At 47.1% G+C, this 18,019-nt stretch overlaps 1 protein-coding gene across 1 annotated transcript in view; it reads right to left on the bottom strand.

The window, feature by feature from the left end:
- ATRX (ATRX chromatin remodeler) overlaps positions 1-18,019 on the bottom strand; it is a 263,566-nt gene that overhangs the window by 142,080 nt on the left and 103,467 nt on the right. The window contains exons 14-16 of the mRNA XM_066582073.1: positions 17,058-17,246; positions 16,797-16,938; positions 8,072-8,181 (exon numbers count right to left, since the gene is read on the bottom strand). Of these exons, the coding sequence (XP_066438170.1) occupies positions 8,072-8,181; positions 16,797-16,938; positions 17,058-17,246 (441 nt within the window). The remainder of the gene's footprint in view (positions 1-8,071; positions 8,182-16,796; positions 16,939-17,057; positions 17,247-18,019) is intronic.

Raw genomic sequence — 18,019 nt, 5'->3', positions numbered from 1 at the left:
CTAAAAAAGGCCAAGAAAAGGAATACTATCATCACTATTAAAACGCAGGCCGGACCTAGAGTCTCCTCCACTGCAGCTATAGCGAAGGAGTTCCAACTCTTCTACTCACGGTTGTACAACCTAAAGGAAGGGGAATGTCCGTTGCCCCAGCAGATTGTAAGCGACAGAATAGACGCTTTTCTGAGATCTTTAAAACTACCGGAGCTGAGTGAAGCAGATGCGACCTCACTATTAACCCCAATCACAGAAAAAGAAGTACTTGACTCCTTCCCACGTGGCAAGAGCCCAGGTCCTGAGGGCCTATCAGTCACTTATTACAAGGCCTTCAAAACACAACTAATCCCCAAACTCACTGACACACTTAATGCACTCCTAAAGGGAGCATGCCTACCCAAGCAAGCCCAAGAAGCTCATATTACTCTTATTTTAAAAGATGGCAAAGACTCGACGCAGTGTAGTAGCTACAGGCCGATATCACTAATTAACCTAGATATAAAGATCTGGGCCAAGCTACTAGCCAGAAGACTAGGAGAATTCATCCCCACACTGATTGACCCAGAGCAGGCGGGGTTCGTCCGAGGTAGAGAGGGAAGAGGAAATTGCCTTCGACTTCTCCATGCTATTAAGTATGCTCAAACCAGCAAAATCCCTGTAGCCTTCGTGAGCAAGGATGCCGAGAAGGCCTTTAACAGGGTCGACTGGACCTTCACGGAGAGAGCTCTGCTGCGCTTCAATCTCCCACGACCCTTTATCTCGGCAATATTTACCCTGTACTCAAACCAGCATGCCAGACTCAAAATAAATGAATCCCTCTCACCACCATTCGAGATCAGGAACGGGACACATCAAGGCTGCCCGCTCTCCCCCATACTTTTTATTCTCTCCATAGAACCCCTGCTACAATGGCTCCGACAAGACCCGGTCATGGAGGGATTGAAGGTCCGCTCGCATACCCTTTCGGCTACCGCGTTTGCAGACGATATTATGTTTGTGATCACCAAGCCAGAGAGGAGCCTGCCCAGACTGATTTTTATCTTACGAGACTTTGGCAAATTCTCAAAATTTTAAAGTCAACTTCACCAAGTCCACGATACTTAATATTTCAATCCCAGAAACGCAACGCGACTCGCTAAAAGCGAACTCCCCCTTTGCCTGGTCCGAGACGGCGACAGACTACTTAGGAATAAAACTCACTAAAAGAACTAAAGACTTATACGCACATAACTTCCACCCCTTAATAGCCCAAATTAAAGAATTACTACAAACCTATGACCTACCAAGCCTGTCGTGGTTTGGACGCAAAAACATCTTGAAATCTTACGTACTCCCCATAGTCCTATATAAACTACGCATGATCCCAATACACCTCCCACTCGCCTTCTTCAAATCTATTAGAGTCGCATGTACGGGCTTTGTCTGGAAACAAAAGAGACCTAGACTAGCCTACAACTTGATGGTTAAAAGAAGAGCAGAGGGAGGGATGGACCTGCCATGCATCCGGGATTACTATCAAGCCATCCAACTCAGATATTGGGCAGACCTAACACAGCCTTCAAGAGACCCCTTGTTGTGGGACCTGGCGCCGGCGGCACATGGTGACTCCCTAGTGGAGGACCTGTGGCTCCCCAGAAGTAACCTCTATAGAGCAAAGGGCTTCAATGCACTCCTCAGAGGCCCGTGTGAGATTTGGGACAAACATACGGAGACACTGGCCCCTACCCCATCTCCACTGATACCTGTTCGAAGTCTGAATAGACTGCTGGAGATCCCTCCAGATCCGGGATCCCTGAGTGTATGGAAGAAACTCCAGGGCAGCAGAGTAGGAGACATTCAGGCCCAGGCGCACAAGACACCAGACGATATCATTGAAACATTGGCCCTCAACACCAACTTCTCATTCTTGCAACTAGCACACATGAGAAAAGTAGTGGGGGACTTCCTAACCAAACACAAATCCACCAGACCAAGGACGAATGTCGAAACTGTTTTAGAAGAGGTTAGATCCAACACCAGGAAAATCTCCTATATTTGGAGAAATTTCATAGCTCCACCGATATTTGCCAAACCAACCTTTTTGCTATCCTGGGAAAATGATCTAAAAATTACCCTTTCCCCGGCGGAGTCTAAACTAATTCTAAAACTAGCTTACGGCCTGTCTAAGTGTGTCCTGATGCAGGTAAGCCACTACAAACTACTAGTCAGGTGGTACAAAACCCCCCAGTGGCTGAATGACTACAAACTTGCCCCCCATAACAAATGCTGGAGGTGTGACGCCGCCGTGGGCTCATACTTGCATATCTGGTGGGAGTGCCCGTCGATTCGCTGCTTCTGGAAAGAGGTGGAGGGAGACTTGAAGGCTCTTTCCCCCAAAATAGAAATCTTACCGGAAATGGTCTTCCTGTGTAGGCCCTCGGCAAACTTTCACCCGTACAGAGACAGACTGATAGCTTTTGCGGTAGACGCGGCTAAGGCTGTGATCCCACTAAACTGGCTACAACAAAACCCGCCCTCTCTAAAACAGTGGAGAGAGAAGGTTGATCTGACAAGTTGGGGAAGGGGCACACACGAAGATTTCATCCTAACATGGTACCCTTGGAGAGAAGCAAGGAAGGATCATTAGGCCCCCTACATGTAGGATCCCTGATAGAGGAAAGGTCGTTCTAGTTACACCCCCCGAATGGCGCTACCACCAGTGCTGGGTTGGACCTCGGGCGCTGGACACGGAGGCGGAATCTCCGAAATTGGTGAGGTGACATGGCCTGGATCGAGAGGGAGAGAACGGCCTCCAGAGACCTGAAGGTACCCCACCACCCATACACCGCAACCTCCTACACCCCCCACCACCACCACCCGTCCCCCCTACCACTATACCCATCCCTTGTCCCTTAATTACTGTTGTTCTACATACTGGTTTCATATCGTTCCGAGGTTTACAACGATAAACCTCAATGTTTAACATGTTTCTTAACGTCTCATCTCGTGACGGTCCCTACTCCGGGCTTAAAGTCACTTACCTTAGACACCTCTGCCGGAGTAAGACAAGTATTGGAGGCAACTGTCTCCCTCTTGACCCCCCTCATTACCCAGCTGAACGGGGCTGCCCTTGACCAGATGTGTGGCCTTTAGCCATCATGGCCAGGAGACCCCAGGCATCTCCGGTCATAGCTACTGATCCCATGGCCTGTAGGGTGAGCAGCTGGAGGTCTCCCGAGACGAGTGCCCAACACACTGTTTATGTGCAACCTGTTAAAGGAAAAAAGGAAAAACGCCTCACCTCCCGGCACTGTATGTCTGACATTTTTAATGAAAATACTCAGGTTATCACCCCACATTAATCCTCACTCCGAGGCTTAAAGACCCCCACCCTGGACACACTTGCCGGTGTAAGGGATCTATTGGAAGCCATTACTCCCCTCCCATACTCCCTAACACCCCGTTGGCTAAGGCACACCGTGCAGTGCATATGGCCTGCAACTACCTTAAGCTAGGAGACCCCGGATAGCTATGGCTATAATTAATAGCTCCAAGGCCCGGTGGGGGAACAGTCACAAGTTTTCCGAGACAAATGTTTAACCCACGGTTTGTGTACAATTTGTCTAAGGAATAAGAAATTACTTTTTTGCCTTCCTGTAATATATAGGTCTGAAAATATATTGAAAATCCAAATAAAACTTGAAAAAAAACCAAAAAACACAGAAAACGATTCTTTACTGTAAAAGCAGTGAGACTGTGGACCTCTGCCCGAAGACGTGGTGATTGCAAAATTCATAGAGGAGTTTAAGAGGGGACTAGATTTCTTTCTACAGCGGATGGTTATTACAGGATATAAATTTGATCCGGGTCTACAGACAGGTAGGAACTATTAGAAGTTGATCCAGGGATTAGTCTGACTGCCATTAGGGAGTCGGGAAGGAATTTTTCCCTTAAAAGGGCTAATTGGCTCCTGCCTCTTGGTTTTTTTTTGCCTTCCTCTGGATGAACAAGGGGGTTGAACAAGCTGAACTAGATGGACATTGTCCTTATTCGGCCTTACATACTATGTCACTAACCTAGGGAGAGGCAAAAAAAAGGCCAAAGAGCCAATCCCATTGTGTCAAGGAAAACTTTGGTTAAGGATTCTAATTTTTTGTCTCATGAGCCCCTAAAAGTAAAGGCGTCAGGCATAGGTAGGGTGGTGTGCTGTGAAAAGCAGGGCACCGGGGGGCCAACTACTGGTGAAGACTACCACATATTTTAACTAAATCCTCTGGAAAAGAATATAGGACATCCAAACACTTAGGTTTGGTGAAGCATTTGTCGAGGAGGTTACATTCTTCGGCTAAAGTGCCCTCGAACTCCATATGGGGAGGGAATACTTCGGGCATTTGAAGGAAAAAGTTTTCCTGAATGGAGATGGTGTCTGTTCCCTCACTGGAAGGTTCCCTTTCACCACCACTATCAGACTATCGAGCAGAAAGGCGAGCTTAGAGGCCAGTTCCTCATCAAGGTCCGAATCCAAGTGAGACTCGGGAGAGTTCACCTTGGGAGCGACTTTCACCTCTGGAGGAGGGCTCTGAATGCATCCTGCAGGGACTGGGGCAGAATGGTGATACAGGGGCTGCAACATTGTCTCCAATGCGGAGGCCTAGCCTGCTTGCAGGACCCATCACGGGATGGGTCATGTGTGGCAAAGCAATCGCCAAATAGACTTGGTGGCGGATGACAGATAGTACAGTTCAACCTGTCCAAAATAGCAGCAGACGCCTTCGATAAGGTCCAATGCTGCCTGAGAGAGGGAGTGAGCCCATTTCGGTTTAGTAGAGGCCAGCGGTCACCTGACTGAATGGAAGGTAGTTGGGGCACAACAACTGAGCTTGTCTGAATGGAAACTTAGTACTGCGAGTGCAGGCAAAATGCGTGGATCTGAGTGGACCTTGTCTAAAGCCTTCAGCTCTGGAGTCAGACATGGTGTCAAAAAAAAAAAATAGAGAGAAGCTCACCTGCCAGGAAAACTGCACTTCACCGCTACAGCAGCAACATTTCTTGTGTCAAATCAACCCGCCCAGTCCTGGCGGATATCAGCAAAGTAATCCATAGAAACTATAAACTTGATAGAACGCCACACGAGTAGAGTTCGAAACGTGTTCTCTGCATCTTATATCCTGATTTCATGGCCCTCTTGAATAAAAGCAGAATACATTTTCCTGAAAAGTCAATCAAGTTTATTGTTTCCATGGATTGCTATGGTGTCAAAAAGACTGCGTATAGTATTCAGTAGAGCACTTGTCTATGGGCCTATTGCTATGGGCACTGCAAGAGGAGAGGAACTAGCTGCTAGGCAGCGCTTACCCAGTCTGGAAATGCCAAGTATTTGCTGTGAGATGTGAGGAGCTCAGAAGCACCACCAATCCCAGTAAGCTGTAGTCCCGAGTACAGCGGACCTGAGGGCCGGCTGCATAAGGAAAGGAAGGCGGAAGCCAATGAAAAACACCAGTATGGGCGTACAAGAGGATGAGATGAATACCACAAGGCCCTTCCTCCACCACCAGAAGCTATGATTGGGCAGCTGAAGGGTCTGAGCCCACCTAAAAAGTGCTAGGCCAAAGACGGGGCCTAAAGTAGCAGTAGAGCCCGGGTAAGTGTTGCGAAGCTCTGCACAAGACCTCCGGTAATCAGCGGGAGAAGATCTGCACAGCCATCCGCAGGAGCCCCCGTGAATGCAGCAGTTGGAACAGCTGTGCTGCTGAGAGGAGGAGACCAGTAACCGACACCGCAATATCGCAGCACCCGTGCCAACAGTATCCCAGGCAGTAGCCCTCCCCGACAGCTAGAAGCCTTGTGCGGCGGTCTGGAGCAGATCAAGTCTCCCTCTCCCCTCCCCACCCAAATACATGTTCGACATAGCGAGGAAGGTGTCATGAGCACTTCTCCCCCTTGAGCAGGAATGCAAAAGTAGTTCCAAAAAAGAACAGCCTCGCCAGAACAGGGGGCTGGCAGGTCAGAATCAAATGTTGACCGTGCCTCCTTTTCTTCTGAAGGTTGAGCCAGCAACCAACTGGTTAAATACCAGTTTGTTCACCCTTCCTCGGTGGGTTAGCAGGTGGAGTCTGATGCCAGCCCTAAATTCCCAAGAATCTGGAAGGAAAAACAAGTGAAGCCCACCCAGTAAACAGAAAACTCTGCCTCCTAGACACTAAGCTAAAACTGGTGCCTACTGGAGGGGAATAGCTGGTAGAAGGAGCCAACACTTTTTTGCTCAATGTCCACCTCCTAGGGGCAGCAGCTATACCCTTGGTCTTCAGATATGTCCCCCAATTCAATGAACAAGTAATTAATAATTTAAAACGAAGTGCAATTACCTTTGATATTCCAGAGTCCTGGTGGGGAGAGCACATGGGGCAGTAAAACACAATATACCCATGCATACGGAAAACTCTGCACCTTTTGGGGGGTGTTTTGGGGTCTCAATGGCACAGAAAGGGAAAATGAAGTAACCGCTCTCTGAGCCATCTAATTTCTCGAAGAGGCACTCAATCCATTAATGCAACTGCAGGAATGTGAGCTTTCCTGTGATTTGTCCGTACAGGTAGATTGTTAGCGTTTATACCAGGGCCTGGTCTTTTGCTTCACCAGATATGACTGAAGACCTGGTTGGACAGATCTACATCCCTCACAAATCGATAGTCTGTGACGCCGACAGGTTTTCTCCTATTAGTGGTAGCGCCTCATCCCTTGCTACCGCTGAGGTGTCGTCATGCACAGGTAAGAGCATGTACATATACTTTTTGGGTTAACCATTTGACTGCAAGCAGCTGGCCACTTGCAAGTGCGTATTGCACTCCCCTTTCCAAGCACATGCACACTATGTTATGGGAATCCCACTCAGTTTCTTCATATTGTCCCACAGGTCTCTATTTCCCTTATGGAGGGATTTGTATGATAAGTGCACTACTTGTATATGCACGGTACCACTTGTGCAAGGAATGGCACCACTAGCTCCCTATTTCTGAACTAATGCCAATATTGTCTGGCCAATCTGAGGAATTAAGTTGTTGGTCCTTTGCTTTATAGATGAAAAATAAAATGGCAGGTATAGGTAGTTGTGGCCTTGCACACCTTATATCGCTCGACGCCATACCTGCTGTGTTTGCAGTAGATGAACTGCCAAAAAGAAAGCTAGCCCTTAAAGCTCATCAGGGTCATAAACATTTTGAAAAATCTGTTTTAGCAGGGAAATTAAGAGGCTCAACTTATCTAGTCGATGATATCCAAGGTCATATCTTGGGGGGTTTGGGAATTATCACTAAAACATAAGGTAAAGTGGGGCATACTTATCAATAAAAGCATAATGTGCACAGTGTTATAGAAGTTCCCGACAGGTGTAAACGGCGCCACAATAATGGAAAAGGTGAATATTCACTACATTTACAAGTACCAATTAGAAGTGACGCAAAACTAATAGAGGCGACAAAAATGTATGAAAGGCACTAAAAATTGATGAGGTTTATGACAGAGATGCAAGCAGGCCAGGAAATAGTCAAAAGGAAAAGTGCCAAAATGGGAATTTGTTTGCCCTTATTTACGTCAGAGTGAGTGCTGAGATTTTTACACAAGAGTGGCCGAGCATCTGGGGAAGGGGCACTCAGCCCAGCCCCTCATGACTGCTTCTACCACCATAGGGCCATGGGGTGATAAATTCAAAACTGCTTAAAATTTACTTCGGCCTCCAATGCAGTATCTGTACCGCTACCAGAACTGCCAGAGAGGAGCAATGCATACCTGCTCTGCACTAACCTCCAACGACCCTTCAAAATAAGTTTATATATATATATTTTTTTTTTTAAATTAAAAATGGCATGCAAACATTTAAAAGCAAAAAACACAGACACTATCAGCATGCAAACATCATACAGTCAAGTAACTGGTGCACAGCTAGGCAAATCGAGTAAACCGTAATTAGATGATTAATGCTACAAAGCAAGACGTTTGTTCTTGGGTCTCAACTCTCAGACTTGCAAAATTCAAATCTACTTGCAAATATGAAATAAGGAAGTCATGTACCACAGGTGACACACTCAAAAGTTGGAGATACCTGTAATGTCTTCCCAAGACCCATACAATGAGCCAAAATGCAGCCAGAGCCCTTTTCTTTCTTGGTCTTCTTCAAAGATTCACAGCAACAATCCCACATAAACTGGACTCCTAAAAAATGATTAAACAGAAGTCAGTACAATTCCTGCTATTGGTTTGAGGCAGTTTACAAAAAATACTGTTTAAAAAATGCAGTCTGAGAATACACACTCGTTACACGTGTCCACAGATACAGGTCAACATGCAGACTTCCGAGGGGCGGAGTCTGCCAATGCAGGAGTAGGACGGACGATACCCGGGCTCCCGCTGCTACTACCAGCAGGATGGATCTACCGCGGACCGACAGGCGCAGGACGACTCCAAAAGCAGCCATGGTGAAGAGGAGAGGCACTGGGAAGGTGCTGGATGCAGCGTAAGACGAACCGCCGACTATTTAGAGGTATTTTGGGAGCCACGGTCCAGCAGCCCCTGCCTCCAAGATGGCGCCGAAGCATGTGCGCGCGGCTCCTAACACAGCCGACAGCGGAGGAGAAGAAGAGAGCGCAGCCACAGGGGCGGAAGCCACAGATACTGGCGGGACAGATAAGTGCCCCGAGGCCAGTGATGCCGAATATATAATGGGGATCTCCCGCAGCCCATCACAGGGACTGATGGCTCAGTATTAAGGGGCGTGACAGCCCCCCACATAGAGCTACATTATCTCAGCCGCTCTCACCAGTGGACACCAGAGGCACAGAGCCCCGCAGGGGTGACATCAGAGACAGTCAGGTCCATAGTATGACAGACTTTGCGGCCGACATATGCAGCTCCTATGCGGGAAGGGGCAACCTCCCACAAAGAACCTGCAAAAGCGCTGATGCATCGGGCACACCTAAAACCCCTAGATCCAGCATTCCTCTCTGCAACCACTCGTCAGAAGACGAGTGGGATTGGAAGGAGCAACTGTGAGCACTCCCAACAAAAAGAGACTTTAGAGGCTGGAGACCTCTCACAAGGAAGCTTTATCCCTCTTGCAGCATGAGATCGCCTAAATATAGTTGAGGACTCGCAAGAGAAGGTCCTCTCCACTCTGGATGCCCATAGTCAAGCGATTAATACACAAGCACTACAAATGGCGGATATACTGACACACATTGACGATATTGAGAACCGCCACAGGCAAAATAATATGCGCTTGAGGGGGCTGTCAGAAGAGGTCGTGCCGGCACAGCTCGAGGACTGGGCCCGCAATTTCTTTGGCTCGCTGCTGCAGAAGGGTCCCGAGAAACTGGTTGAGATCGACCGTATACACAGAACCTTGGGCCCTAAACCTGACAACCCAAATAGACCACGAGACATAGTGTGCCGCATTCATTTTTTCAAGGACAAGGAGTCCATAATGAAAAAGGCTCGGGATAAGAAGGACACAATAACACATAACTGTGTCCCCATAGAAGTGTTCCCAGACCTGGCACTACGCACTTAACTGCGTAGGGCGGTGAAACAGATTTTGGATGTGCTTAGAGCCACTAACATCCTATACAGATGGGGGTACCCGTTCCAACTTACGGCCACGAGAAATGGGAGAATGGCATCCTTCAAATCACCCGCAGATCTTCCAGGGTTCCTAGGAGCACTGGAGTTGCCAATGGTGGCGATCCCAGACTGGCCGCACGTACTGGCGCTACCTATCGAGGCGCCAAAGGAGCCCAGGCAGGAAGTCAGGTCCCGCAGGCCGAGAATTAATGGGCTTAACAGTAGAGCACAGCGCTGATCAAGTGCCATTAGAGAAGTCCTGAGAGCAAGAACATTTTGTAAGGTTATGCATATGGGCAGCAAAAACGGATGTTACCTATATACACTTAATGGGGTACTGCTAGGGAAAAGTGATATGGAAAAAGACCTGGGGGTACTAGTAGATTGTAGACTAAACTGGAGTAACCAATGCCAGTCAGCTGCTGCAAAGGCAAATAAAGTCTTGGGATGCATTAAAAGAGGTATAGGGGCGAAGGACGAGAACATTATCCTTCCATTATATAAGGCACTAGTCAGGCCCCACATGCAATACTGTGTACAGTTCTGGTCACCGGTGCTCAGGAAAGATGTTACAGTATTGGAGGGGGTTTAAAGAAGAGCGACTAAACTAATACATGGAATGACGGGACAGGAATACCCAGAGAGGCTATCCAAATTGGGACTATTTACTCTAGAAAAAAGAAGGTTAAGAGGCGACCAAATAACTATGTATAAATACATCACGGGACAATACAAGGATCTCTCCCAAGATCTGTTTATACCGAGGACTACGACGGTAACAAGAGGGGATCCGCTACGTTTAGAGGACAGCAAGTTTCATCACCAACATAGAAAAGGGTTCTTTACAGTAAGAGCAGTTAGACAGTGGAACTCTCTGCCTGAGGAAGTAGTGATGGCAAAATCCATAGAGGAGTTTAAAAGGGGACTAGATGTCTATCTGGAGAGGAAGGATATTATAAGTTATAAATCTAAAGGTTAATTGTTAATCAGGGTATACAGGCAGGTAGGAACTATTAGGGGTTGATCCAGGGATTAGTCTGATTGCCATTAGGGAGTTGGGAAGCTATTTTTCCCCCAAAAGGGCTAATTGGCTTCTGTTCTTGGTGTTTTTTGCCTTCCTCTTGATCAACAACACAGGAGGATAGACAGGCTGGACTACATGGACATTGTCTTCATTCGGCCTTACAAACTATGTTACTATGTTATTCTGGACTGGAGATGTTACAACGAGCTAGCAGCACATAACTGACTCCCCGTGCTGTGGCCAGTTGCGTTCCATGACTGACCACGATACCTCTTGTTGTAGCGGCAGGGGGGCAGTTGGGGTTGTGGTACAGTGGTTACGTCCTGCGCAAAGGTTGAATAAGCATCTTAATACTTAAGTATTGAAGTTAACTGAAGCATGTAAATGTGTTATTTGGTCTGTCGGTTGGGGTGGTGGGAGGTGGGTTTCCTCCACCACCACAGATTTCCCTCCACGCAGGATGGACGATGCTTCGGTATTGTCTACAACCAACCCAAGGTTTGCTTCCCATACTGGGAGATTGCATGTCCTTTTTCCAATCGACAGAGTGAATTTCTCCTGTCGCCTATCTTTCTTTTTTTTTCTCCTTCCCATTCATCTTTCCTGTTTTTGTGGACTACTGCCTCTTTAATGCCTCGTGTGCTGCTTGCTTCTGAAACACCCCTTTCAGTCAAGAAAATGACTAGTCTGACCTTCTGTTCATACAATGCCAGGGGACTAAACGTTCCCGCCAAACAAGGCCAGATCCTGGCACACATGCACTAGAAACGGGTCACGATAGCCCCATTTCAGGAGACACACTCTCCAAATTCTGGACAGGTCTCGTTTGGCTGCCGTATACTGGGGGAGATGGCGCGGTTCGCCTCAGGCTCAAGGATCATTCTCGGTGGAGACCTCAACCACGGTTTGGATCCTGGTGTGGACTCATCGGGTAGGTCTGGACCCTCCTTGGCGGCCTTGCGTAGACTGCAGAGATGATTGTCGGAGCTGAGACTCGTTGACCTCTGGAGAATTCTTCATCCAGGAGTCAAGGACTACAGCTACCATTCGGCTACTCAAAACAGTTATGGGAGGCTGGACTACATCTTTATTTCACACGACCTATTAGATCTAGATCCCAGATGCTCAATGGGCAATTTCATTTGGTCAGACCACGCGCCTGTCTGTCTATGGGGCACTCCTGGGGCAGGAAAAAAGAGGGGGACTGAACTCATGGAGACTGAGCGACAACCTCCTGAGCGATGACTGCTGCCTGCAGATCAGACAAACTATTGAGACCTTTGTTGACGTACATAGAACGGACACAACATCCCCGACTGTTCAGTGGGAAGCTCTCAAATGTGTGCTATGGGGCATTTTCATCTCACATGGGGCGCGACTTAAGAGGGACAGGGCGGGCAAGTTATCGGACTTGATTTCTCGGCTGGATAAGGCGGAACATGCCAATAAATCGAAAGCCACACTTGTGTATACGAGATAGAATAAAGGGGAAATTCTATGAATACAGTAATAAGTGCGGCTCATAGTTAGCAAGGACTTTGAATCCTCGGGAAAACCAGGCCTATATCTTTGCAATGAACTCAATGGAGAAGTACAGGTGACAAACGATATTATGGAGTGCTTTCAGGGCTATTATAGCGAGCTTTATAACATTGGCAACACGGGAGACACGGGGGGGCGATTGATCAATATCTGCAGACGCATGCACCGAAAGCGATCCCGGTGGATAGTTCAGTAGCACTAGGGGGCATTCTTGAGCAAGAGATTGTTACAGAAATTAAGGAATTGAAAATAGGGAAAAGCCCGGGCTCTGATGGTTTTACCTCCAGGTTCTATAAAGCCTGTGGAGAGCTTTTAGCTCCCCTCCTGAGCAGGGCCTTCAACGCGGTCTCGGATGTATGTCCTTTCCCATCCCAAGCCATGCAGGCCACTATAACAGTTATTCCAAAGCCTGGGAGAGACCTAATGGCATGCAAGAACTATCGGCCGATTTTATTACTAAATGTCGATACAAAGATCTTTGCAAACGTTACTGCCACCCGTCTGCAACCCTTTAGTCAAGAGATCATCAATAGGGATCAAGTGGGATTTGTCCCAGGGAGGGAGGCAAGGGACAATACAATAAGGACGTTGTCATTGAGCGCAAAGGAAGCAAATATGCCTCTATGCCTGCTCTCGGTAGATGCCGAGAAGGCTTTCGATTGAGTCAGCTGGGTGTTCTTAGAGGCCACACTAAGGCAGATCGGAATAGGTGCTAGGCTTCGGCAGTGGATAATGGCCCTGTATAACAATCCCACGGCTCAAATCCGAGTAAACAGATCGCTCACTAGCCCAATCAAAATTAGGAATGGGACGCGACAGAGGTGTCCCCTCTCTCCGACGTTATACGCGTTGGTGATAGAGTCACTAGCCAACGCCATTAGAGAAAACAAGAAGCTAGTAGGCTACGAAACAGCTAAGAGTGAGCACAAGGTGGCCTTGTTCGCTGACGACCTGTTGGTCTATACTACAAACCCTAGACAGGCCTTGCCCGCCGTCTTGCGAGAGTTCGACAGATACAGCCAAGTCAGTAATTTTAAAATCAATCTGACTAAATCGGAGATTCTGAATATCACGCTACCAGTGGAGATCGCACGATTAAAGCCCTTGTTCCCTCTGAGATGGCGGGAGGACTGTATTAAATATCTCGGGGTGGTTCTGTCTCCTGACCCGGGGAAACTATTTGACCTCAACTATGAACCCATTCTTCTCTCAATGAAAGATTTGGATAAATGGCGGCCGCTGACCCTCTCGAGGCTCAGCAGAATAAACACGCTTAAAATGAACTCCCTACCCAGACTCCTCTACCTTTTTCAAACATTACCCATAAAGATTCCAAGAAACGACTTTATTAGATTTCAAAAAGCAGTAAAGAAACCAGACCGCAACTCAGTTATAGATTAACACAGTAGAAGGATAGGGGTGGGTTAGGGGTGGGTTGGGACTCCCGGATCTATGTCTTTATTATAGAGCTGCAATATGCGAGGTGGTGTTACACTGGGTTCGGGGAGAACCCACTAAACAACGGGTAGAACTAGAGCAGGTAACCACCGCAGGACGGATCCAGGGGCTCTTTTGGTTGAGGGGAGGCCTGGGTAGACAGGGTATCAGGGTCTCTCCCTTAGTGAACTGTATTCTAAAGATCTGGGACGGTTTTGCACTTCGGTGCGAACTAGTAAAGGTGCCGGGTCCCTGGACGCCCCTGGTGGGAAATTCGGACTTCCCGCAGGGAGACAGTGGGTTGCCCCTGCTGGAGGGGATGGGGGCACGGTTTCCCAAAGTGCGCGACATCATGGGCAGAGAGACTCTTGCAGCTAGATGTGCTGTTGGGAGAGGGGAGGTCACGGGCAGGCGCGTGGTTCCAGTACCTTCAGATTGCCCATTACATAAGAGCTCTGCGGCCGATTGCCAACCTAACATCCCCATCAACCCCTCCTTGAGGTACTATGTGAGGCTCCTTGAGAGAGGAAGGGCGAGATCTCTGTGGTCTATAGCATCCTGGTCGCAGGGGAGGGTCGGGACAATGGAGGCGGCTACAAAAGGTCCTGGGAAAAGGAGCTGGGGCGAGCGGTGCCAGAGGAGGATTGGTTAAAAGCTCAGTGCCCGACGCACAAGATGACGGTATCAGGCAATCAAGAGCTAAACTATAAGCTACTTACACGATGGTACCGTACTCCCGCCCGCCTCGCCAGATTCTACCCGGGAGTTTCTGATCTATGCTGGAGGTGCTAGACGGAGGTTGGGACGCTTACGCACATATGGTGGACCTACCCACAGGTCTTTTCTCTCTGGAGGGAAGTCGAGGAACTATATAACTTCCTGAATAGGACCTCTTTGACGTTCACCCCTGAGATAGCCCTGTTGTCAGTCTTGCCGGGACCTATAGGTGTCAATAAGAAAAGTATCCTTCAATTTTTCCTCCTAACAATGACTGAATTGAGTGATAACTCTAGATGAGATAGGACATATGGAGGAGTTTAGAGCCGGGGACGACAATACATACCCAGTTTTCCATGCTACATGGGAACCATGGCTTTCCATTCGCAGGATGGCAGAGTTTGAAGGTTGGTTGTTGAACGGGAACCTACCTAACCATTGAGAGGTCCAGGGGGTTTTAGGCGGACAGAGGCATGAGGCCCTTTTTTCCTTTTCTCGTTTTCTCTTTTTTTTATTCTTCCTCTTTTTTCCTTTCTTCTTTTCTCTTCTAAGTCTTCTCCCTTTCCTCCTCTTATTCTTTTCCCCTCGCTTTACCATTTTCTTATGGTCTCCTTATAGCATTTTTCCAATTGCATTAGGCAATACGTCTCGGGGTTCGCACCCAAAGACGGAATGATTATGGGTTTCAAAAATTGTTTCATAATTGTTTTATTTCATTTGTCTTTCTCACAAGATAAAAATTGAGGAAGGATTCTTAGATTTCTAGAGTAACCCTGTTAGAGGGCAATATTGATAAAACCAAGAGACTTATACTAAACAGCTATGATCTGGTGAGAAGTGTATTAGACTCCTTTCTCCATAGGTCCTTAAGTCCTGTTGACATTGTATTTTAGTTTGCCTTAGGTTGCCTGCAGACGGGCGAGTCAGATCCGGCAGCGAGGATTCTCGCCACAGGACCGGACCCGAGCGCCTGCAGTGAGCGGCGTGTACTCACCCACGCCAGCGGCTGTTTGATGTGCCGGCTTGACGGGCAGCCGGCGGCGGGTGAGTGACGTTTCTGTGCGGGGCTCAGCGGCGTGCGGAATTTCCGCTCGTGTGCAGGCGCCCTTAGAGTTGATGCTGTTATATTGTGTGTATTGCAAAGTCTCTACTAAAAACACAATTTGAACTAAAAACATGCAGACTTCCTCTGCCATGAACACTACTAACTTGTGTTCTAACAAGATACAATGCTATAACCATTTGCTGATGAATGACCGTGGTATCCAAGCGATGACTAAGATCTACAAATGGGCACTGGGACAACTCCTAACAGAATATTCTCCCTTACTAATAGAGAATTATTAAACCGCCCATGATAAAGTGTATCCGCATGTAACTCTGTGACCCCCACAGAAGATGTGTTACAAAGCTCACTAATCACAGCATTATACCCCGATTTCAACAATGTGTAAATTCCATCAGGAAGTGTTTAACAGAACACTTGGAAATTCCTAAATATCTTGGTATTTCTATACACCGTGGTTTATACCTAGATGTGGGGACTGGAAAGTCGAAACCGCAGACTAGCAATTATTGGCCGATGGGAGGAAGACCACTAATGATCATAAACCTGTGAGGTGGCGAACATATGAACGGTATTGTAATCTGGGGTATGCACGCTTGGGGATAAAGTTTTGGCCTGCCTCCTACTTGAGAATTAGCATTGATGTGGCTGATGGCTCATCTGGTCCAGATTAAAGAGGAATCATCTGCATCTTCTCTGCAGGATGGCCAGAGGAACAGAGATTCCCCTACCTACAGAGAAATTCTGGCCTGTAAGAACACACATGACGCATGTGCACATAGGGACCAGAGAGGCATCCAAGGACTGCCTTCTCAAAATGGCTTATGCCAAGACTAGGGAGGGCGGATAGATGCCACCTGGAGACCCCGTTCTCAGTCAGGCAGTCTGCTTGGGGAAGACTAGAAGTTACAAGTTTGATTCATGCGCTCACTGGCCTGATCGGCTTCTAAGCATTCCCAAAGCTCAACAAACAACTGGATCAAGTGTTACGCCGTTCTCACAAAGGCGATTTTTACAGCTTTTAGCACGTGTTTCAAACGCCCGCTTAAAACGCTGTACTGAGCCTCCACTGATTTCAATTGGGTTTCTCAGACAAACAGTTTAGCATGGCGTTTCTAATGCTGCGCTAAATGAACACAGTTCTACACACCTCATCACCCACTGCAATGATATGGTGCATTAAAAACACCGCTGAACGCGTTTGAAATCTATGTTTCAAAATGCTGTAAAACGCCGTATTTTTACCAACACCTCTGTGAGACTGCCCTTAGGGATGCACCTTCTACTTTCCACATTGTTTCGTGTCCCGACGAGGTGATTAAACTCTGTCTGAAGAAAAATTACTTTAACCTGAACATCTTTAATATGGAAACTCCTTTATCTTCAAGACTGTACACCAATTTGCCTTTATTTTAGGAGTCTTACCATCAACTTGATGGGGCTTCAGTTTCGTGACCAAGCTACTGTGGACCTGAACCAAAGGTTCTTTTGTTTCTTCATCTTCATCCAAAACAAGCTTTGTGGTAATTGGACATTTAACTGGTGAAGCATCTTCCACAAGAATAACCTAATAAACCAAGAACATTAATTAGATAGTTCTCTTCCATCTGTATGAGCTTGGGAGTATCCGCAGGCTCACAGACGTGTTATTTACACGGCAAACCTGGTATGAGGCCACGGTCCTACCTCTCTCAGCTTCTCTCGCTCGCGTTCTCGCTCAGCAATTCTCTTCCGCCTCTCTTCTTCCATTTTTAAAGCATTTTGAGTTTCTGATCTCAATTTGTCATCCTTTATTATTTTGCGGATCTTCTTCCGACCTTTTCCTGGAGATTTGGAGTCTGAGTCATCATCGTGATCTCCATCTTCTGAATTACCCTGAAAGGAAGATTTAAAACAAAAACCACCACTACTTTATTCAGAGATTATTAGCAGAGTTTTATATTTTGAAGATAAAGTTACTCTATTTAAACTCATTTTCTTGAATGCTGTATGCAGGCAGTTTCATTATCAATAAAACGCTACAAAACTTACAATTGTGTTGTTATTAAAGGGGTTATCTCAAGATTGATTATCTACAAAGCAGCTCTGTACAAGAGAACAGACTGACTCAGCTCTTGTGAGAGGGGCTGGCGATCAACTATTGTTGAGCTACCCTAAGGGGAGAGGTCAATCTAGAAGAGGGGCAACCCCATTAATTCTAAAAGGTAATGTCAGATATAGAGTACAAAGAAATGAAGTTAAACAAAAAGTGATATTAAATGTAAAAAACTGCTTTATTATTAGGTAGCTGCAGAGAAAGCATTTTATGAAAACCATTGGGGAGTTAAAGACCACTAGTACCATAAACCCCACAAATGAAAAGGTATGGCTCGGCAGCCATTCTTCATACATAATACTTCAAAGATAACACCCAACTTCCCCAAAAATAAGACCTACCCTAAAAATGAGCCCCACCATGATTTTTCAGGATTTTCGGCGATGCTTGATATATAAGCCCTAGATGCAATACATTAAAAAATAAAAAAAGAAATACACTACCTAGCCTGTATAGTCCAGGTCTCTCCTGCTGCTCTCTGGAGCTCAAACGCGCTTCTTGCGGTCCTCGGCTGCCCACAGAAGATCACATCTTGGTTACAGGATTCATAAAT

The sequence above is a fragment of the Eleutherodactylus coqui genome, chromosome 10 (assembly GCF_035609145.1).
Source record: "Eleutherodactylus coqui strain aEleCoq1 chromosome 10, aEleCoq1.hap1, whole genome shotgun sequence".
NCBI lineage: Eukaryota > Metazoa > Chordata > Amphibia > Anura > Eleutherodactylidae > Eleutherodactylus > Eleutherodactylus coqui.
Note: the sequence above shows the minus strand (reverse complement) of the source record. Positions and strands in the feature narration are given on the sequence as shown.